The 24,147-nt window shown below is 39.7% G+C and overlaps 1 protein-coding gene across 1 annotated transcript in view; it reads left to right on the plus strand.

The window, feature by feature from the left end:
- The window catches only part of TNIK (TRAF2 and NCK interacting kinase), a 669,757-nt gene that overhangs the window by 565,573 nt on the left and 80,037 nt on the right, over positions 1-24,147 (plus strand). Inside the window, exons 18-21 of the mRNA XM_007946612.2 lie at positions 1,247-1,353; positions 16,283-16,446; positions 18,922-19,019; positions 19,877-19,900. Of these exons, the coding sequence (XP_007944803.1) occupies positions 1,247-1,353; positions 16,283-16,446; positions 18,922-19,019; positions 19,877-19,900 (393 nt within the window). The remainder of the gene's footprint in view (positions 1-1,246; positions 1,354-16,282; positions 16,447-18,921; positions 19,020-19,876; positions 19,901-24,147) is intronic.

Raw genomic sequence — 24,147 nt, forward strand, 5'->3', positions numbered from 1 at the left:
GTTGCCACAAAACTTCAATTTATAAAACCCGTAATCCCTGTGAAATGCAATAAAACAAGGTATTGTTGTTTTTTTTTTTTAATTTTTATTGTGATTTGGGTTAAAGTTTACAGAGCAAATTCATTTTCCATACAGCAGTATATACACAATGTCTCAAGACATTGACTGCAATTTTCCACAGTGTAACAGCTCTCTTCCCACTTCCTCCCCATAAGTTACTTCTTCCCTGTGTCCTTTCCTCCCATGCACTCCTTCCCCTTGAGCTATCTCCCTGTGCATACACAGCCCTTCTATTCTCTCATGATTGATCTCTCCAAGGAGTGTATCTACCTAATGTAAATATTCAGCTCATATGCCTGTCTGTTGTTTGGCTGGAAGCCACAGGAGTGGGTTCAGTTCCAGTCATGAAGGCAGTTAGGGGCCATATTCTTGGGGGTTTCACCAAGCTCTGTAAGACCAGCACACCTGGTCAAAACAAGGTATTCTTGTACTTAAATTCTACCTTAGGCCCTTGCCAGATGAGCTACTGTACCTCAGTCTTAGTGGTACTCATACAGTCTTACGAAGACCATTCCAGTATTTTCAGTATAAGTCCTGTTTTGCGTTACATTTTTAAATTGATCTTCCAAGCCACAGCATTTTGTTTTGTTTTTTAATTAGTAATTGCAAGTTAATTAGGAAGTGGAAACATTCAGGATCTATTGTGGTAGTTTCTCTGAGCTCTCTGGCCTATAACTAATGTCCCAAATTCTGGCCTGATACCCTAATTTCTCACCAGATTTCATAATTTCCTTAGCTGTTTATCAGTTGTGAAGTGAGCTAAAAATGGAGCTTGGCTTTATGTAGATGGCTCACATCTGTTGCAGTTTCTAAGCATGAGCTTAGTTAAGGGTACCCCAAAGACATTTCTGGTATTCTCCATTAGATTCAATGGAGATCACTTATTTTTAGCCCAGTGAATCAAATAATTTAAGCAATAATTTTGATCCTGCTTTATCTGGCTTTACAATTGAGGGTGGCCCTTCTCAGTGGTTGCTGAATGTGCCTCATTGCTTTATGCTTTTGGGCCCTTGTTTGATTTTGTTAAGGGAAAAGAATATTTCATTGAGTAATGAAAGATATTTTTTCCTTTTGTAGATCATTTCTGTAACTCCTAGCAAATCTTGGGAAAAGAAGAGGCTTTTCAGGCAGTAGCCTATAGAAATTATTTTATGGAAAATATTTCTGAATTCTGTTTTTTTCCCAGGTGCCTCAAAGAACAACTTCTATATCCCCAGCATTAGCCAGAAAGAATTCTCCTGGAAATGGTAGTGCTCTGGGACCCAGGCTAGGATCTCAACCCATCAGAGCAAGGTAAGGAAGGAAGATGGTTAAGATAAAAGCCAAATCCCTTACCATTTTCATCATTACCTAATCTCCTAAAAACAAAAAAAAAAAAAAAATTTTTTTTTTTTTTTTTAATTACTCGAAAGATATGTTAACTTGCCTCCTAGACTTTGGTGGTTCAGAACACATGACTTTTATTGCTTTCTTCATCTTTTACACAAATCAGTATGCCCTCGGAGCTAATGGATGGATGAATGAATGAATAGATGGAAGGAGAGTAGGAAGGGGCAACCAGGAAACCTATCAGGTATACCTTAACTGAGTTTTAAAATTTGAGGAGTGAAATAGCAAATACAGCTCTAGTTCTAATTACCCCGAACCATTACTTCAGAGACTGTTTCACAGAGTCAGAAAAACTAAATGGCCTAGTTGGAGGTGATTTTTGGCATCAGGTCAAGAAATGTGCCCTGGGAACCACTGAGACACTCACTACAAAGGAATAGCCAAAGAAATGCAATAGTAACCAACAGCAGAGCTTCCCTAGCTTGGTAAATTACAAAAGAACTAGCTATTATGAGGCCATCCTCTCTTTGGCATTAGGGAGGGTCACTAAAATACAGTTATGTGTCCACTGTTGCTCTGTGCTCTCCTTCTAGAATTTTCTATCAGCAGTGTATATTCTTAGTCAGGAAGTGACACCAACCTCTTGATTGGTGTAGAAGTCTCCAGAGAAACTGGAGAATAAATGGTACCCTTACAGTATCTGAGCAGATCTTACGTGATAACAGATGCTGTTTGCTGCTATAGTTTATCAATCTTCTCTCACATTTTTTGTGATCAATACAGCCCTTTTTAGGATTAACTGAAATAGCAAAGGGCCTCTGTTGAGATGTTAAAAACAATGAGCTTGGACAGGCTGTTTTATTCTCCTTCGTTGTGTTCATAAGGGAAAGACCCTCCTTACTAGCAAGAGAGATTGGGAATGAATGTTATTTTCCGTACATATCTTTAAAATATGGAATGCTTTTGATCATAAAGCTTTAATTTTCCTCTTCATATGAAAAGCCTTATGAAGGGGTCAGTCCATAAGTAAGACAAAACTATACTAAACAACGTTAGCCCCTTTAGAGAAAAGACAACTGCTAACTCATTCTTAGTGGAATTGCCAATTGCAGCAGGCTCTAAATGAGCCATTTTTTCCAGCACTTGTCAGATTCACTGCGCAGCTCGGGTTGCTAAGCAGCGCGGAGGAAGCCTGGGATGCACTGTGATCAGGGAGGTGATGGGATGTTAGCATGGGGTTGCCAGTCTTTCTCTATCAGCCCCCTTGTCAAGCAGTGATCAGTCTCTAATTAGCAGTACTTCTTGCTCCTTTGAACTCTGCCCTCAACACTCTGCTCATTGGATCAGTTGCTTAGAATTTCAGTTGCCGTAGATCAAGCATCATTTTCATCTTTAAGTGTTTGTCCCTCTATCAACCAAAAAAGAAAGAGAACTATTATTATATAGTCAAATAAAAAGCAGCTTTTTATTTCCTCTCAAGTGTTATTATAATGACATTAGAGCTTAAAATGGTCAGTGGCTGGCAAAATAGGAGCTTTTCCCTAGGAGCCACATGAATATCATAGACTCTGTGAGAAGTGCCTCTCATTTTTCTACTTACAGAAGGAGGGAAGGAGGGATCCCAGGGAAAATAATAATTTATCTCCATTGAAAGTCAGAGGATTTGAGGGCTGGGTGATAGGGCATGGAGATTCTCTGTCTCTGCCATATGGGACAGAGCCCCCAGGTGGTGTGAATGGTTAAAGTGCTCGGCTGCTAACCAAAAGGATGGAGATTCAAGTCCAACCAGAGGCACCTTGGAAGAAAGATCTGGTGATCTATATCTGAATAAATCATCCATTGAAAACCCTGTGGAGTGCAATTCTCCTCTGAAGCGCGTGGGGCTGCCATGAGTCAGAACCAACTCAGTGGCAACTGGGTTTTTTGTTTTTGTTTTCTGCCATGTGGAACAACCCTATAGAATGCCATCACATATCTCCCTGTGACCAGTATTTAAAATGTGAGTCAGAATCTGCAGCTTTAGATTGGGTTGCATTTTTAGAAGCTTCAGGTTTACATTTATTTATTGTGCTAGAACCAACTTTAGTTCATCTTTGCTGCATAGTAGCCACCCCAAAACTTAGTGTCTGAAAACACTGACGCTTTATTATTTCTCACTATTATGTGGGTTACCTAAGAAGTCCTCTGCTGGGATCCCTGGGCTCACTCATGCAGCTACACTGGGTCAGCTGGGCCACTCTTTCTCCCTGTTCTTTCATCTTGGCTTCTGCCCAGTTTGGTAATCACAGGATAGCATCGTAGAGCAAAAGCCCTAATGCACAAGTGCTTTTCAGCCTTTGCTGACATCATCTCTGATCACCACAGGTCACGTGGCCAACCCCTGAGTCAGTATGTAAGGGAAATACACAGGAACATTGATACTGGGAGATGTGGTTCATTGGGGACATCCATGTGGTTCATTGTACGGCTATAAAATGGCATGGGAGAGGCGTCATCTGACCTCCTCTAACTTCAAAATGGGGAGAAGGATCACCATTAGCAACCCAAGACTGATTCCTGTGGGGAGAAAGTCAGACATGCCACCACTCCCCAAACTTTTTACCATTTCTGACACCAACCATCCCTCCCATGGCATTCTCTGCTTTTCTGCTAGGTTTGATAATTCATTGCAGTGGCCACAAAGAACTCACACACAACACTCATGATTATAGAACTTATTGGGGAAGTAAGAGGTTACAATTCAGGATCAGAAACACTCAAGGTACAGTTCTTCCATCAAGACAGTTTCCAGGCAGGTCTCTGGTCCTTGGCCTGTGTCCTGTTCAGGAAGTGTTAGAAAGCTCTTTTAACTCTGCAGATAAACGCCTATAGGCACCCCACCCTCCAGCAAGCCTTTTGCTGAAAGGCACTCAGCTTGCTCACTCCATGGGCCAGGAAGCCCACTGCTCTGGCTTGTGCTGGTCTCTTGGTTCTGCTGCTGAGTCTGCTGCTGCTGTTTCTCTGCTGCTGCTTCCTACCATCTCTCTGTCTCCTGGGTCGAGGAGGTTCAGCACAGGGGTCTGGGACCAAGGATACCCTCCACTCCTAGTTCTTCTTTCTTGATGGCAATGAGATTTCCCCCCATTTCTGCCTCTGGGATGGCTCATTTTAAGCCTAGCGAGATGGCAAAACTGACCAGTCCCCACATTAGGGTACCATACAGTTTATTTCCATAAAACCAAAACCAAACTGACTGCCATCAGGTCGGTTCTGACTCATAGCAACCCCTTTGGATTTCCAAGGTGGTAAATCTTTACAGAATAGTCCCACCCTAACAAGGGTGACATGATCCTTATTTACATTATTAGCAAGCTATCCAGTCCCCGTAGTGGGCCATAAGCATCTCACATTTGCATAGTCCCACTCAGTCATCTGATCGGAGTTACCAAGACCATAGTTAGAAGAGCCAAACCAAGCAATTCACTGTACCACCAAGGCAGAGACTTCCCTACTTTCTCTTGCTCCTTGTGAAGACCTCATAATTCCCTGTCATTTGTCAGACAGCTGCCAGTCCACAAAACCATAAAACGGTTTCCTTTAAGCAAGCAATTCATCCTTTACAGAGCTTCTAAGCTACCTTTCCTCTGCTTGGTCAATATTCCTTTTTTCCTCCCACCCTTTTCTTTGAAATGATTCCTAAGATAGAATAGAAAATAAGCAAAGTTAGAATGGATCCCAGAAAATATCACACAGCTGTTAACAGATAGATTCAGTATGTTTTGTTGTTACTATTTTTAGTTCATTTGCCAAATTCAGCAAATACATACTAAAGACCTGTGTACAGAGCTGTATGTGATCCTAGGATCCAGTGACTCCAGCCATGAGTATCTGACTCCAGGGCTCATGTTCTTCCCCTGGGTGTAAGGATATACTGTACATGCTATTCTTTGGAAATACAGTATTTCTAGGGCAAAATACTATTTTTTGCCTTGGTTTCTTATTTTGCTTTGGAGAATCCACTTACTTAAAGAAAAACAAACCAATTGCCATGATTCAGTTCCTACTCACAGAAACCCAATGTGTTTCCAAGTAGGAACATGTTTCATAGAGTTTCCAGTGGCTAATTTTTTGGAATTAAATCACCAGTCACCGGGCTTTCCTTCCAAAGTGGCTTTGGTGGGGGAAGGGGACAGAGACTCCAACTGCCAACATTTCAGGTATCAGCCAAACAGATTAACCATTTGCTCTACCCACAAAGGCAGACCCTCATAGTTAAGACCCTAATAGTTAAGAAGGCTTTTGCTTTCTGCATTAAGTATAATAAATTCCAGTTACTAAGTATACGGCATTGTATAGTAATTGCAAAATGTACATTGTTTTGTTTTGATAATTTAGGAAACAGTATTCTAAACCAATAAACTAAGTACTGGTACCCCTTAATGGGAGAATATTGAATATGCAAGCATGTGCCTGCAACATGAGGAAAACCGCCAACCTTTGCTATTTTGATTGAATAGCCCCCCTTCTCCCAGGACCATCTCCTTGTTATTTCACTCTTTCCTTCTGTTGTGTGCACACACAATACCAAATCAAAGAGAAACCCATATAGAACATGCTCTTAAATGGATACAGTATGAAGCAGGTACAGCCTGTGCTGGTGTCACTTGGCCAAGAAAATGTGGGTGATCCCTGTGGTACCTGCCTCCTGTGTGATTCAGGGTGTTTATTTAACAAACACTTCAGAGCATTTATTTATGCAAGGTACTGCTCTGTCTTATAGATGTTAACTAATTTAAATCTCATAACAGCTCTGTGAGGTTTGACTGTAATTACCCCATCTTATAGATGGGGAAAGTGAGACAAAGTTAAGTAAATTGCCCAAGATGGCAAAATTAGTAAGCAGTACATACAAAATGTGAACCCTGGTATCCTTGCACCGAAGTCCACACTCTTCAGTGCCATGCTGTGTTAATCTGTTGTTCATAGTGGATGCAGCTAGCCTTGCTGTCTCATTGTCCTAGGGGACAAGAGGCCATTGTTTCTCTGATTTGACAAGGCATCATTTTGCACCCATTTTTCTCACATTTGATTTAGTGAGTCTCTTGACAGCTCCTTTAAAAAAAAAAATAAAAATGCCTTTGAGGCAACCCTGACCCATGACAAGCCATGTGTGTGTCAGAGTAGAATGGTGCTCCTTAGGGTTTTCAGTGGCTGGTTTTTTTTTTCCCCCCAGAAGTCAATTGCCAGGCCTTTCTTCCAAGGTGCATCTGGATGGACTCAAACCTCCAATCTTTCAGTTAGCAGCCTAGTGCATTAACTGTTTCCACAGCTCCTCTTTGTTGTTGCTGTTGTTGTTAGGTGCCATCAAGGCAGCTCTGACTCACAACGACCCTGTGCACAACAGAACAAAACATTGCCTGGTCCTGTGCCAGCCTCACAATCCTTGCTATACTTGAGTCCATTGTTGCAGCCATTGTGTCAATCCATCTCGTTGAGGGCCTTTCCCTTTTTCGTTGACCCTCCACTTTACCAAGCATGATATACTTCTCCAGAGAATGGCCCCTCTGACAACAAGACCTAAGTAGGTGAGACGAAGTCTGGCCATTTTCACTTCCAAGGAGCATTCTGGCTGTACTTCTTCCAGGACAGATTTGTTAGTTCTTTTGGCAGTCCATGGTACCTTCAGCATTCTTCACCAGCACCACAACTCAAAAAATTGACTGCCTTTTAAAGGTAGCTGTATAAGACCAAGACATTACCCCACTCAAGCCAGAACTAGTATCACTTACTTTTGACAGTTGTCTTCATAGGGAGCCCACATCTGGGTGATAACAGTCACTGTGACTTCATGCATTGGTCCCATTGTCCTCCCCTCATGTGCACGTGCAGCTGGACATAGCTTAGGCTGCCAGCAGAATGGGCATTTCTCACCCACTGTACAGGCTCCCAAAGACCTTACGGAAGCCATTGAGTTTAAATCAAAGTTTGATTTGTTTGTGTTTTTAAATATTGCTTAAAAAAAAATTCCAGGCACTTCAGTATTTAACTTTGAGCCTTGTGTTCTTTTAGAACAAATTAAAATTTGATCAAACAATTACAGTCAGTCAGACTAGGAAGAGATTTAAATGAAGCCAGAAACACCCAGTCAAAACCCAGTGACTAAATGCTTCCTTTCAAAAAATAAATCTCTGTCCTATCCCCAAACTGTCTTCTTGTGCCTTGTTTATTCTCATCGGCTGTGTCATCAAAGCACAATTTGGGGAGTCAGCCAGTTAATTAAAGCTTTGGCCCAAGTATTTGGGCCAAGAGATCACTTTGTAATCCTAATTTGTGGTTGTGACTTTTTATGTATTCAAGTGAATGTAATGATTGCCACATTTTCACTTTACACATGTTGAATAGATTCAACAGCATTGTCTACATTATGGCAAATGTGTGAATCAAAAGTTAACATTTAAAGGAATCTATTTGAATGTTTTCAAGTTTTTACACATGTAGATCTGACTCATAGCAACCCTTCCCTGGGTTTCCAAGGCAGTGTCTCTACAGAAGTAGATTGCTCAGTCTTCCTTCCAAGGAGTGGCTGGTGGGTTTGAACCACCAGCCTTTTGGTTAGCAGTCAAAAGCATTAGGCACAATGCCACCAGAGCTCCTGTAGATCTAGATAGGCTTAGTTAATATGTGAAGACAAGGACAATCTGTTTCATGGAATTCTTCTGAAATTGATCTTCTCAAAGAGAATGTAATTGAGACTCCTTTGCTCCCAGGCAAGGCCATGTTTCTTCAAAATACGTAGGAGGAAAATGTGAGCGATAAGATGTTTTCTCAAATTATTCATATTTTACAAAAATAAGAATAAGATACAAAAACCATTGTAAAGTTCCACCTATTTCTATCTGTGCTATATAAAAATGAAATACTTTTTCAGTCACTAGTGGCAAAAATTGTTGTTGTTCTTCTTGTTGTTTGCCGTCGAGTCAGCCCTGACTCATAGCGACCCCTCCTTGGGTTTCCGAGGCAGTATCACTACGGAAGTAGGATTGCCCAACCTTCCTTCTGAGGAGTGGCTTGGTGGGTTTGAACTGCCAGCCTTCTGGTGAAAATAGCAACCTGTTAAAATGAGCACCCAGGCTGGTTAGTGCCAATGGGAGGACATGTGCTAATGAGATGCAGGCCAGGGATTTAATGCCCATGGGATCCAATTAGCTTCACACAGAATGAGGGTCCGAGCCCAGTCAGAGAGGCATGCTCAGCCCAGCTAGTTCTGCTAAGACCCCTTACACCAGGACAGCCCTGGGCCAGGCCTCATTATCTAATGTGGCAGCAGCCTCCAAGCAGGTCTGCATGCCTCCCTCCTGGCCAGTCATTTAGACCCTACCACAAAAGGTACACATTTCTCTGCCTGTCTTGAATGGCTCTTGTTATATAACCCAGGCCTTTTTTTCTGATGGAATCTGTGGTTAGTGCGAACAGTTAATGTGCTTGAATGCTTACCAAAGGTTTGAAGGTTCAAGTCTACCCAGCAGTACCTTGGAGGAAAGACCTGGAAATCTCCTTCCAAAAAAATCAGCCATTGAAAACTGTATGGAGCACACGTGGGGTCTCCATGAGTCAGAATCAACTCCACAGCAACTTGTTTTTTCAACTGATCACCTCATTCCCAAATATTTCCTAACACAGACTGGGTACTCCAGTCAGGCTGTGTTCTCTCTACATCGACACATTCCAGGAAAACCCTAGCCTCTATGTCTTTGTTCAGGCTATTCCTTCAGCCTTCCATGCTCACCCTTCCAAAGCCCAGTAAAGTCCTATGCCCATTATAACATGATTGCTTGACTACTCCAGGCTGCATTAATTGTACCTCAGCATCCAATAATGCTTAGTCTCTTTCACACAAAACATAATTTTTCTTGTTCACTATTGTCTTCACTGTGCATATCTCATCTCCATCATTATATTGAAACTTGAGTGTGTGCCCTATGACCTTTGCTTCTCCTTCATTCCTCATAGTGCACTGAGTGTCGCAAAGTAGGTGTTTTAACAAAAAGCTTTTGGTGACATGGTAAAAGGAGTGCTACTTTAGAGCAAGTAGCTGGATCCTGCTGCCACATCATAACTACAGAGAAAAGAAACTCAGAGCCTGTATCACAGTCCCACTCTAAAAAGATTTTGTGTGTGTATGGTGAATGTATATAAAACGAAAATTTTGCCATATCAGCATTTTTAACATATATGCCATTACTTTGTTCATGTAGTGCAACCATCACCACTATTCATTTCTGAATGTTTTTAATCACCCTTAACAGAAGCTTAATGCCCTCAAAGCAATGATGATAGATTTTTTTAAATAAACATTTTGTAATGTTTTCAGTGAAGGTTTATTGTGTTTTTGGATTTTGTTCCATGTTTTTCCTTCCACTCTATCCAGGATCTCCAGCTTTGATCCTTTCCCAAGTGGCTGGCATTGGCAGTCAGGCACCATCTAGTTCTTCTGGTTTCAAGGGCCATCATGTCCTAAGGCTGATTGCTTCCTAATGCCCTTGGTTTTTTGCATTCTTCTGTGCTTCCAATGATAGGAAACCATTAGCTGCATATTCAGTGGCTGCTTGAAAGCTTTTAAGACCCCAGTCACTACTCACCAATGTAGGTTGGGGAACAAGATTTTTATGTATTTTGTTGTGCCAGTCGAGTCTGGTGTCCCTCAATACCATGGTCCTGAGTCAGTAGATCCATTGGATCTCTCTCACACAGTGTCTAGCTGTCTGTGAGGGATTGCTCTGTCTGTTTCTGTTGTTTCTGTAAGGATTGAGGGTATTTTGTATCACTGGTATCTGTGCAAGATTAGCCTCAGCTGAGTCTATCCTTGGTCTAGAGTGTACTCCTGTTCACTGACCCTCATCTGATCTTTCCAGATGTTTATGTGTTTATCTGTAGCCTGGTGTTTGGTGTTAATGGTAATGCAGTATTGTGTTTATATCTGTCTTTTATATCTTATGTGCACAACTCAGTGTCCTCCCTTTCCCCAGTGTTATCATGGTGGTCACAGACTCTTTTGTACCATCCCTCCCCTTACCCACCTCAGCATGTAGCAGCCTGAAATTATTCCCTCCCTTTCCCTCCCTACCCTGGTAACCTACAAAGTGAGTTCCCTTCCTTGTCTTTTTACAGTAGTAGGTTCATACAAGATTTGTCCTTCTGCGATTGACTTATTTCACTCAGCATAATGTCCCCCAAGCTCATCCACATTGTGAGATGATTCACATATCCTTCATTGTTCTTTAATGTAACATAGTATTTGCTTGAACAATTTCTCTTAGAAAGATCAGCACGAGGCTGGTCCCCATGAGGTGGAAGTCAAAGATGTCCCAAATGTCCAAACTACCATGCCACTCCATCATTTCAGACATTAACTCCTCCTCCTCCTTCCAGTAATTTCCCCAGTCTTAGAGTTCTGTATTTCGCTATAATGGCTCACAGAACTCACAGATACCCAAGGGTTCGTCTCACGTAGTAGTGGTGGAGGCTGGCAGGCTGATGAGTCCCGGGTCTGTGAGTAGGTCTGGTGGATCCTCCCAATCTCGGGATTTGATGAACCTCGATCAGCAGATCAGATGACGGCTGCTGTCCCAAATCCAGGGGTGAGATGAGGATGATCCAAGACACAAAGCCGGAGCAAGAGGATAGCGAATCTTCCCAGGAGATTCGTAGCTATACCCTCAGGGAAGCTAAGGGTGGTGATTTGACTCAAGGCAGGACTCAAGATACATTCCACCTGTGTTGCCCCAACAGAATTAACCTAAATCCCACCACAGAGCCGATTGCCAGTCATTATAGGGAATGACTACTACCAGCTGCCCAGCCAAGTTGATACCTGACCTTAACTACCACACCACTCAAAATAGGCATGGATAATGAGATTTACAAATCACGGAATGGAGGACAATGGCTGGAAGGGCCACATCAAGCAATTCACTGCAGTATTCCATTGTGTGAATGTACTATAATTCAGTTATCCATTCATCTGTTGACTGCCCATCACTCAATCTGCATTACTGTAGCTAACAATAGCAATATATTTTTTAGGAAAAATATCTTTGGAATTTACTCATTAGTCAAAATAATCCTTGACTATTACTGTTTAATAAAAGAAAGCAGAGAGAAAGAGTTCACTATTTGAGAATTAAAAGGAGTGGGAGTATTTCCTTATGAAAAATGTGTAATATAGACTATTTCAGAAGTATTTATTATTTTATTTATTTTAATTTGTTTTATTTTATGACATATAAATTATATAAAAACGAAAACACCAAACTTACTGCCATCGAGTTGGATCCAACTCATAGTGACCCCTCCTTGGGTTTCCTAGGCAGTATCACTACGGAAGTTGATTGTCCAGTCTTCCTTCCAAGGAGTGGTGGGAGGGTTTGAACCGCCAGCCCTCTGGTTAACAGCCAAATGTCTTAGGCACTATGGTACCAGAGCTCCTATATATTATATAATATAGTATATATGTATAAATATATACATTTATATTATATGTATATATAAGTAATAAATAAATTATTTTTTTTATTATTTTAAGCATTCTCCAAATCAAGGTATATTTTCCCTATGGATCCAAATCAATTTCACTGAATTAAGTGCAAATAATTTTTACTAAAATAATAGTGAATTCTAGATTTATATAATTTAAATTAATAAATGATAAGGACATATTTATTTTTACATATGTTTTCCACTGATGTTTTCTAAAGTCACTAGGCAAATCTTCCTATACTGCAGTATTTAAAGAATTTTAAACCAAATTAACTCAACCAAATATTTTCACAAACGCATTACCATAAAGCAAGAGCCTTACATTTTCAAAAAGACATTATTTGGTTTAGTAGCTGATATATGACTGTTATTTTTGTGACCAGACTGCAAGTATCTCTCAGGAAGGGACCATATAATTTTCATATTTATATATCAAACATCTAATGCCTGACACAAGACAGAGGTCTTCTGGTACATATTTGATACTTTGAATTGTTGTTAAGTGCTGTCGAGTCAATTCTGACTCACAGAAATGCCATGTAAGAGAGAAACACGACCCAATCCTGTGCCATCCTCATAATCCTTGCTATACTTGAGCCCATTGCTGCGGCCACTGTGTCATTCCATCTTCTCAAGGATCTTTCCCTTTTTTGCTGACCCTCGACTTTACCAAGCACGATATTCTTCTCCAGGGAATGGTCCCTTCTGATAACATAATGAAAGTAGGTAAGGTAAGGTCTGGCCATTCTCGCTTCTAAGGAGCTTCTGGCTGCACTTCTTCCAGGACAGATTTGTTCATTCTTCTGGCAGTCCACGGTATTTTCAGTATTCTCCACCAACACCACAATTCAAAGTCATAAACTCTTCTTTGGTCTTCCTTATTCGTTGTCCGGGAGCTCTAGTAGCATAGTGCCTAAGGCACTTGACTGCTAACCAGAAGGCTGGCGGTTCAAACCCACCAGCCACTTCTCGGAAGGAAGGTTGGGCAATCGACTTCTGTACTGATACTGCCTCAGAAAACCAAGGAGGGGTCACTATGAGTTGGATCCAACTCGATGGTACATAATAACAACACAACAACATTTGTTGTCCAGCTTTCACGTGCTTATGAGGCAATTGAAAATACCGTGGCTTGGATTAGGTGCTACTTAGTTTTCAAAATGATATCTTTGGTTTATAACACTTTGAAGAGGTTTTTTTGCAGCAAATTTGCCCAGGGCATTATGACATCTGGTTTCTGACTACTGCTTCCATGGGTATTGATTGTGGATCCAAATAAAATGAAATCCCTGACAACTTCCATCTTTTCTCCATTTATCCTGATGTTGCTTATTGGCCCAGTTGTAAGGAATTTTGTTTTCTTTATGTTGAGGTGTAATCTTTATGAAGACTGCATAGTCGTTAATCTTCCTCAGTAAGTGTTTCAAGTCATCTTCACTTTCAGCAACCAATATTGTGTCATCTGCATATCGCAGGTTGTTAACGAGTCTTCCTCCAGTCCTGATGCTGCATGCTTCTCCATATAGTCCTACTTCTCAGATTATTTGCTCAGCATACAGATTGAATAAGGATGGTGAAAGGATACAACCCTGACGCACACTCTTCCTGAATTTAAACCATGCAGTATTCCCTTGTTCTGTTCAAACAACAGCCTCTTGGTCTATGTACAAATTCCTTATGAGCACAATTAAGTGTTCTGGAATTCTCATTCTTTGCAATATTATCCATAATTTGTTATTTTTCACATAGTCATATGCCTTTGCATAGTCAATAAAACACAGGTAAACATCATTCTAGTATTTTTTGCTTTCAGCTAAGATCCATCTGACATCAGTAATGATATCCCTCATTCCCCATCCTCTTCTGAATCTAGCTTGAATGTTTGGAAGTTCCCTGTTACTGCTGCAACCATTTTTTAATTATCTTCAGCAAAATTTTACTTGTGTGTGATATTAATGATACTGTTTGATAATTTCCACATTCTGTTTGATCACCTTTCTTTGGAATGGGCACAGATACCGACTTGTTCCAGTCAGTTGTCCAGGTAGCTGTCTCCCAAATTTCTTGGCATAAATGAGTAAGTCCCTTCAGTACTACATCTGTTTGTTGAAACATCTCAGTGGGTATTCCATCAACTCTTGGAGCCTTGATTTTTGCCAGTTCCTTCAGTGCAGCTCAGACTTCTTCCTTCAGTACCATTGGTTCTTGATCATATGCTGCCTTCTGAAATAGTTAAACATTGACCAGTTCTTTTTGGTACAGTTACTCTGTGTATTCCTTCCATCTTCTTTTGATGCTTCCTGTGTCATTCAATATTTTGCCCATAAAATCCTTCAATATTGCAACTTGAGGATTGATTTTTTTCTTCTCTTCTTTCAGCTTGAGAAATGCTAAGTGTGTCCTTCCTTTTTGGTTTTGCAACTCCAAGTCTTTGCACATTTCATTATAATACTTTACTTTGTCTTCTCAAGCTACCCTTTGAAATTTTCTATTCAACTCTTTCATTTTGTCATGTCTTCCATTCACTTTAGCTACTCTCCATTCAAGAGCAAATTTCAGAGTCTCTTCTGACATCCATTTTGGTCTTTCTTCCTTTTTTTTTAATTATTATTTTTCTTTCTTCATGCATGATGTTCTTGATGTCATACCACAACTTGTCTGGTATTCAGTCGTTACTGTTTAATGCAGAAAATCTATTCTTCAGATGGTCTCTAAGTTTAGGTGGGATATAACCAAGGTTGTATTTTGGCTCTTATAGACTTGTTGAATTGGACAGGGCAAAATTCAAGCAAAAAGTTACATTTTACCTTAATACCTCACTGCATTGAAATCATAGCACTAAGGAGCTCTGATGATGCACTGGTTAAGCGCTCAACTACTAACCAAAAGGTTGGCAATTTGAACCCACCTGGTCACTTCAGGGAAGAAAGACTTGGCAATCTGTACCTGTGAAGATTGCAGCAGTTCTGCTCTGTCACATGGGGTGAACTTGACAGCACCAAACAACAACATGGTGACTATGTCAACAAAGATGTGGAATTCTGTTTGGGAAACATGGAGGGAGCCTGTGTTAGATCAGCTTCTCCCCTTGGTAGCTGGATGTCTGTATATGGGCTTTGAGTTTCAAGTCTCACTAAATTACCTATGCCCAGCACAATGGAAATCTAAAAGAAAACTTAAAAAAATCTATGAATTATCATTTGAAAAGGAAGAGTTTTATAGAAGCTCTGAGAATGCTGTTTTGTTTTTGTTTTGTTTTTTTTTTTAAACAAAATCATAAAAATCCCAGGAACTGCCTCCACCACCACTATCAGTTCCCTCTTTTGCCCAACTCATTGTTCCAATCTCAGCTTAGATGTCTTCTCCTCTGATGTATCTTCCTTAACCACCTACGGTGGCTTAGGTGACCTTGCTCCATGCTCCCATACTGCCTTGTGCTCACTGCAAGCAAAAAACCCAAAACAAACCCACTGCTATAGAGTTGATTCTGACTCATAGCAACCCTATTGGACAAAATAGAACTTCCCCATAGGGTTTCCAAGGCTGTAAATGTTTATGGAAGCAGACTGCCTCATTTTTCTCCTGAAGAGTGGCTGCCAGGTTTGAACCACTTACCTTTTGGTTAGCAGCCACGTGCTTTAACCGCTATGCCAACAGAGCTCCTTACTGCCAGCAAAGTATATATGAAATTGGGTGTGTGTGTCTGGCTGAGCCCCTAAAAGGCAAGGACTGTGTCCTGGTCCTCATTTCCAGGGCCTTGAATAGAATAATAATGAATGACTAATTTCTGCTATTTGGGGAAAGTAAAGATTCTATGACTAATAGCATAGAAAGTTCTTATTAAAAAAAAAAATAAGGATTACTAGCTTGCCAACAACTAGCTTGTTCTTTAATTAGCACTTAGTAATAATAATAAAAAAATTATACTCCTTTTGGTAAAAGCATAAGTGTCTATAGCTTTTCTGCAAGAAAATAATTTTAAAAATGCACATATTCCACTAGCTATATGAGCAAAGAACATGATTAAGCAATTCACAGAAGAGGAATTACAAATGGCAAATAAATGTGAGCAAAAAATATCCTATAGCAATAGTAATTTTTCAATTGCACAAAAACAAGATACAATTTGTACAGATTAGTAAACTGTCCATAATAAAGCCTAATGAGAATTCCATGAAATGAACTGTTTCCTACACTTCAGTGAAAACTAGTAATGGTTTTATACTTATGCACACATATCCACACACATATACACAGCCAATCCCAGGAACCTATCCTAAGAAACAGAGATGCGATAGGGTATTTGTCTGCACTGGAATGGGTACTGGGTTGTGCTTTCGTGTACCAGTGTAACCAGTGTGCTGTGCCACCCATGCAGCAACCCTGACCTCCGGAGGACTGAGCCCGTCTTGGAGAGCCCCTTGCAGAGGACCAGCAGTGGCAGCTCCTCCAGCTCAAGCACCCCAAGCTCCCAGCCCAGTTCCCAAGGAGGCTCCCAGCCCGGGTCACAAGCAGGTTCCAGTGAACGGACCAGAGTTCGAGGTAAGGCTTTCTCTTACCTTTTTTAACATAATGTTGTTGGGTAGCAGAGCTGGGCACTGGGATCAAATTACTTCATGACTTCTGGCCCTGGCATGACTACCCACTGTGATACTGAAGAAAACCTTTAACTGTTCTCAGCCTAGGTTTCCTCAGAGAAGTGGGCCATCATCTTCAATTATATGTGATGTCAGAGTGTGGTCTAAATCCTTCCTAATCATAGATCCCACTGTTTTCTAAAGAGATTCGTAAAAATCACAGAATATTCATATTATTTGAAAATACAATCACTTACCCATCTCATTAAACCCATTGCCATCAAGTTGATTCTGATTCACAGCAACCCTATGGGACAGCATAGAACTGCTCAAAAGGGTTTCCAAGGCTGCTATCTTAATGGAAGCAGATGGCTACATCATTTTCCCATGGAGCAGCTGATGGATTTGATCCACTAACCTTTTGGTTAGCATCCTAGCAGTTAACCATAGTGCCAGTTACCTGAATTTTCATTTCCATTTGACTGCCTCATTAGAGTTTCATGTACCTCCAGTATCCTGTTAGCAATGCACCAATGGTCCCTTTCAGAATTCTGAACGTAGTTCATAGTTTTAAGTATTTCTGGCTGTGAAATTCAATAAAAACTAATACAGAGTAAATACACTTGAGGAAAGAAAAAATCTTTGATTTTAAAAAAATATATACTTGAGTCTTCAGGTTATTCCTATTTAGAGAAGTAAATATTAAACTCTCTAAACATTTAATTTAAGCTATTCATTGTTTAGTTTTCATTAATGAGGATGCCTGTGAAAAACCTTAATATTATGCAGCTAATTATATATGAAAACACATTGTTGCTAACTAATCAAAATTCACCCTTTCTGAATTACCTTCTTCGAAGACAATTTTGCTTCTAAGCAATAAAGACCAGTACTTTCTAAGTGCCATTTGATAAATAATCATTTACTTACAAATTATTCTGCCTGATAAAAATCACCACTTTATTATTCTTTCTTAGCCTCTTCCTTAGATGCAGTCCTAGTTTATTTCCTAGCATCATTTGTTTTAGATAAGTAAAGTCACTGAATGTCCATTTTGAAAAGGTTGGCATCTGGCTTGTGTTGCTTGTGTTTCTCAACTGGGATATGGGACTGTCCTGTGACTTCCCTTCTATGCTTTCTTCTGACAGTAACAGCCCACAGATATGTGTGCCGTGGTTGCCTTGATCCAAATACACATTTTTAAAATTTAGAAAACTTTTATAACCAAATTAATGTCACTTAGTTAGAGCAAATGTTAAGGAAAATCAAACTCATCCATATCATTTCAATTCTCTGATCCGGGGATCAGTTCAGATTTAATTCTTACCTTCTTTCATTCAACTCCTAGTTCCTGTGGACTAAAAGTACTCTCATCTCCCCATTACATCTAGAGAGACCACTTTAAAACAAACAAAGATCTCCCTATCCTAAATTGCTTCCTCTCTACCTCTAAACCAAGAAAACCAAACCAGTTGCCTTCGGGTAGATTCTGATTCTTGATGACCCCAGATGTGTCCCAGTAGAACTGTGCTCCATAGGGTTTATGGTGGCTGTTTTACTGGCAGTAGATCACCAGGCCCACCAGGCCTTTTTACTAAGGCACCTCTGAGTACACTTTAATTTTTAACCTTTAAGGTAGCATCCAAGTGCACTGTTTGCACTACCCAGAGACTGCTTCCAGCTCATAAAATGGAAGGATGCACACTGTAGCTGTCAGGGAGTCCCCTCATTCTTTCTCTGTACCTCACTTTACTGTCTGTCCTCCTTATCACCAACTTCCTTCTTCCTGGCCCCCCCTCGTTCTTTCTTCCATAAAGTATCCAAATAACCCTCCTCCCATTTAAACATAATCCCACCAAATGGAATAGATTTGAGTGGTTTTCACAGAAGTTCATTTAAATAGCCTGTCTTGATGAGTAGGTGGTAAAGAAGAAACCAAGCATAGAACCTTAACTTGGACACTCGTTTAAAATAATGTGGTAAATAGGGCTTTGAGATATCAGACAGAGTCTCAACTCTGCCTGTATTTTTGTTGGGACCATAGGCCAGTTGCATCATCTCTCTCAGCCTGTGTTCAGCTGTAAAATAGGAAAAGAATCCCATGCTGTAGAGTTGGAGTAAGGTCTAAACGAAGCAACTGGCATAGAAAGCTTTTATCACTATGTCTGACATATAATAGGCTATCAGTAAATGGTGATGGGGGTGGTGGTTGCTACAGTTTTTATTATTACTACTGTCTTCCAGGTCACAAGCCTAAATGTGTTTTCCTAATTTTGTTTGAATGCTTACTGTTGTTTCACGCATATGCTTCAGGATTTACCTCAATAAATGACGTGTCCACTGAGTAATCCTGAAGGAATGACTCATTACAGAACTCTGGAACTTGCGCCAGCAATTTCTTGGCAGTCATTATTCTTCTTGGCCTTGTTTTTCTCTCTAGCCAACAGCAAGTCAGAAGGATCACCTGTGCTCCCCCACGAGCCTTCCAAGGGGAAACCAGAAGAATCCAGGGACATTACTCGACCTAGTCGACCAGCTGTGAGTGCTTTTCTTTCTTAAAGGTTTTGAACTCCTTTAATTTACCAGAGAGCCTACAGGATAAAGTAGTTGAGGATAAACTCATGATTATGGGTAAAAAAATCACCTTGATTAATAAGAACAGATGCTAGAAGCCTCTGGAGGGAAGTCATACATGGTTAAAAAAGAACTGAACAGGTTTTAGATTGCCCCTCTGCCAGTTGTCTACCTTTTGATGCACTCCTTTAGAAAGGAAAACAGGATGAGAAATAACTCATATCATGCCACAGTTTCTACTCATCAGCTTTGGAAAAAAGATGTTGAAACTGGTGGTTAAAGAGACTTGAGTGCTAACTGTGTGTTTCTCTTATTTCTTCTGCCCTTTCCCCCATAGTATTTCCAGATGAATTAATACTATAATTTTTCTACCCCTTTTCATGCCTCTAACACTATTTTCTGGGCCCAAACTTAACAATCATGGTTTGACAGGGGGCTAGATAACTTGAAATCTTACTTCATTGCTGTAACACAGTAGACCCCAAAGAAAAAGCATAGAGGTAGAAATTTGAAAGTTACGATACTAATTTGGGATGAGTTAATATACACTTATTTAAAATTATCTTAGAATCTTTTCTAGGAAATGAATGTAAAGCTTTTTTTAATTTACCCTGTTAATTATATTTTAAGGTAAAAAAAAATGTTCTGAGAGTGATAATGAAATGGATGTGCAGCATTCTGCACTGAATTTCTCTTTGCTCTTTGTATTTTGTGTATCACTTTTGTACTAACAATTCCAATTTTGTGTCTAACCTTCCTGCCTTTCTTCTGGCTTTTCCTCCTTCTCTGGATTCCTCTGGATTGGGTTCCTCTTATCTCAGAGCTATAAGAAAGCTATAGATGAGGTTGGTATTACTTTTTCTTGTTTATGTTTTCATAAGATGTAAATGTAGAACTGAATTCCTGATGTTGACATTCCAAATAGTGGCCAATGGGATCACAAGTTCAAGTTCACTCATTTGGAGTGATCTGCCAGGAGGAGAGAGCCCCTTTAGTAGAAGCCAGACCAACACCTTCAGGCACCCTTACAAGACTTTTCAGAGACCTTCCTTCTAAGCCAAAATTTCACTCTTCCATTGTTCCACTGTATCTAACAACAAGCACTTAAAAAAAAAAAAAAAAAAAAAACACCAACCTCACTGCTGTTGAGTCGGTTCCAACTCATAGCGACCCCTCCTTGAGTTTCTGAGGCAGTATCTCTATGGAAGTAGATTGCCCAGTCTTCCTTCTGAGAACAACAAGCACTAGTGCCTTAATGGCATGATTTCTCATTCCAGTACCTTCCAGTAGCAGAGCCTGAGCTCTTAACCTGCGTTCACCAGCCTTGCTAGGGGATAGCTCTAAGTGATTCTACTAACAAAGAAAAGAGACCTCATTCTGGGGTACTCCAAATTTATAGTGTGTGATTTGTGAACAAGGAGTTACTGGGTATTGTTAAATTAATTTTGTGGGACGTTAACAACAGCATCAGCAGCAACATCAACTTTAGTTAATGAATCCTGGCGAGTTAAGTGACTTTATTCCCTTAGCTATGAAGACATTTTTCCATTAGAAAAACATATGACTTTGTCAGTCGTAGATAGCTTGCTAAGAAGGATGACTGTCTTCCCATTGTTTGTCAGACCAGCATGAATACAGCACCGGAGAATGTTTTTTAAGAGTCAGACCTTGCGAAGAGTCCTAGTGCATGGAATCTGAAGATCATCACCATGACGGCTTTAAGCCTGTAGCTCTGCTGAGCACCATTTTTATGAAATAATATGGAAAAGGCACTGTCTTTGGGGTCACCAAGCTGTATTCAAAACCTCGATTCCCATGAAATCACTGGTTGGGACGAGCCACTTAACCCCTGCGTAGTAGAGTTTCCACATCTGTGAAATAGGGATTAAAAAACCTGCCCTCCCTCACTCACAGGACTGTTTAGGATCCCTCAAGTCATGTGTGCAATAGCATTTTATGAAATATAAGCTGCTGCATAAATCCAAGAGGTTGTTGTCAATGGCTAAGGCCTGAGGCATGGAGCTTTTGTGGCAGGTGGGAGAAGCATGTTTCTATGTATCTCATCTTCACCAAAGAGCATCACTTTTTCAGAATTAGGACCACTTCACCCTTCACTGATTTAGAAAACTATGATCATAGGTAAAGGATAGTTGCTTATAAAAAAAAATAAGACACTGCATGTCTACAATATGTGGGTAACATTAATAGACAGGGAAAAAGGTGGGGGTGTTTTTAAATTGCTCTGTGCTACTGCCTTGCCATGTCCCTCATAAGAATGAGAAGGATGGGGGTTATCAGTTTTCTTCCAAAAGAACTGAAGAAAAAGAACAGCAGTCTGATGCTGTGGCTGCCAACAGAATGGCTAAGCGTGTGTGTAGCTTAAGGGGAATCTCATGAGTTCCACAAATTGCCTTGGAAGATGGCTGCCATGAGGAAAAGAGCTCACATGTATTGTATCTGGTTAATACAGAATTTTTTTAGGTTTTTAAAAAGTGCTTTATTTATGTGTTTTGTAGTACTCCAGACACTGGACAGAGATAAGAAGGCAGCAGTTGTTACTGTGTGCCATTGAGTGAACCTGACTCATAGCAACCCCTCCTTGGGTTTCTGAGGCAGTATCACTATGGAAGTAGATTGCCCCATCTTCCTTCCGAGGAGTGGCTGGTGGGTTTGAACCTCTAGTCTGGTTAGCAGTCAGGTGCTTTAGACACTATGCTACCAGAGCTCCCCAGAAGGCAACAGAGGTATAAAAAATTTTAAGTGATTGAGAGAGTGTGAATGGCACACCAAACTCCCTGGGGCACATGTTGTTAGAAAAGGCCTCCAGGTAATTCTGATCATCCTACTCCTTCAGTATCACAGATCTAAGCCACTAAAAATACAAGATTATTTGGTTCTCCCTAACATAGAGGTTCTCAGCTGGGATAATGTCCCACCCCCTACTCCCAGGGGACATTTGGCAATGTGGAGAAACAGTTTGGTTCTTACAACTTGGGAGGAGAAGTGGTGCTATTGGTTTCTAGTGGGTAGAGCTGAGGGATACTGCTAAACATTGTATAACACACAGGTCAGCCCCCCCAAAAAAAATCATTATGCAGCCTACCCTGTCACAGTTTGTCATTTTCCACTGGTTTGGCATTACTTTCTAACAGAATATAAGAGATTTTGCAGTATAGTTTGTGGTCATATAATACACTCTTTGAAAATAAGTATTTGTCACTTCTGTGACAGGAATGGCTGGTGTGTTTGAACTGCCAGCCTTCTGGTTAGCAGTCAAGTGCCTTAGGCACTACACTACCAGAGCTCCCATTCTTCCTTAGTATGTGGGAATTGGGAACATCTCAGAGCACTCCATAGATTGGCTAGAACTTCAGTAGTAACTAGTGGTCCAAACCCATTTCTTCTTGGATGATACTGAAGTTAAGTGACTTGCCCAATGAGATCTTTAGAAGTCCTAAAAAGAAACAAAAAATATTTGTAATACACAAAGAAAAGACTAGCTTAAAATTTTTGAACTAAATGATTGTTCAGAAATTGAACTAAAATTTGAATCAACTATTGTTTCTAAAAAGAGAACTAAAAAGGCTGCTTTTAGGCAAAGTGCCATAATTGACAGATTAAATAGCTTTTTTGAATGAAAAATAGTATCAGATTGATTCTAAAGTGTTATATCAGAGAAGCCTTTATGTAAGAGCCTCTTAACTCTCTTCACATTTACTCTGTAGTTGAAAAATCTTACCATTTTGCTATATTTCATTTTTAGTAATATATCTCAAACATTTTTATGCTGAATTGTACTTTTATTCCTTCTTTATAATATTTTTTAGCTCTAGGTTTGAGACAGTCAAGCAATAAATTGCCATAAAGACTCATTATATGGAGAAAATTGGTATTGTCAGAGAATTAAATGTATGAAAATGAATCTGAACTCAATGGTGTCAATTTTAGACCATGTCAATTTCATATAACTTTGTTACTGTAAATTGTTCCCGATGGATAAGAAATAAAACTTCAGCTAAACACATAGGCTACTGGCAATGGGAGATTAATTTTCTTTGACTGGGTTATTACTTTTAAGTTACTCATTATTATTACTTTGGGATTATCATATATGTATCACCCTGCAAGCTATTACCAATTAAACTTAAAAGGAATTTGCAATTATTTCTAATTTTTCAGTATAGAGAGCTTTTTTTAATAACATGAAGCAAAAAAAAATTTAATTAAAAGTGAAATTATAAAGTAGGTCAGAACTTTAAAGTGTTCTTAAATACAGTGTTTAGGAAATTTTATGTCATTTTAACAAGTGACAGTTTTTTAAAATCAGTGGACTTTGGACCAAGTAAATATTTCTAAATAGCTTTAATTTTTTCTTCTTTGTAAATATCTTTTTTCTTGTTTTGAAATGTCAGAGAAGAGGAAAATCAAGCTATGGGGAAAATGTGTTGCGAATTTAAATAAATCCTAACTAGTCTTATTATATTTGGTTCACAGAATTATTGACATTGGTAATAAGCTCTTTTAAACCATATTCTCTCTTTAAATTGTAATAAAATGTATTTTCTAACAACATTTTAAATGGTAGTTATATTCCTTGATGAGTTTTAATATGGTTTTAACATACAGAAGTCAAAATACAAAATAAATTATCTAATTTGTTGTTAATTTTCTGATTCTGAAAATGATAATACAGTTTTCTTTTCAAGACATTAACAAATACTACACTATATTTTCCTAGTGTGTTCAAGTAGCATATTCTTCAGTATCTTCTGCATTTGATAAAGACAAGCATTGGTGATTGTCAAGAGAAAATAAAAAATAAAAAGCTTAAATCCATATACTAACTTTTCATGTTTTTTAAAAAAAAAAAAAAACATTGCCGTGGAGTCGAATCTGACTCATAGCGACCCCTCCTTGGGTTTCCAAGGCAGTGTCACCAAGGAAGTAGATTGCCCAACCTTCCTTCTGGGGACTGGCTGGTGGGTTTGAACCGCCAGCCTTCTGGTTAGCAGTCAAGTGCCTTAGGCACTACGCCACCAGAGCTCCCTTTCATGTTTTAGCCCACTGCAAAAGGGGGGGGGGGCAGAAATAA

This window comes from Orycteropus afer, unplaced genomic scaffold, assembly GCF_000298275.1.
Source record: "Orycteropus afer afer isolate SDZICR_OR568_19922 unplaced genomic scaffold, OryAfe1.0 scaffold00168, whole genome shotgun sequence".
Taxonomy (NCBI): Eukaryota; Metazoa; Chordata; class Mammalia; order Tubulidentata; family Orycteropodidae; genus Orycteropus; species Orycteropus afer.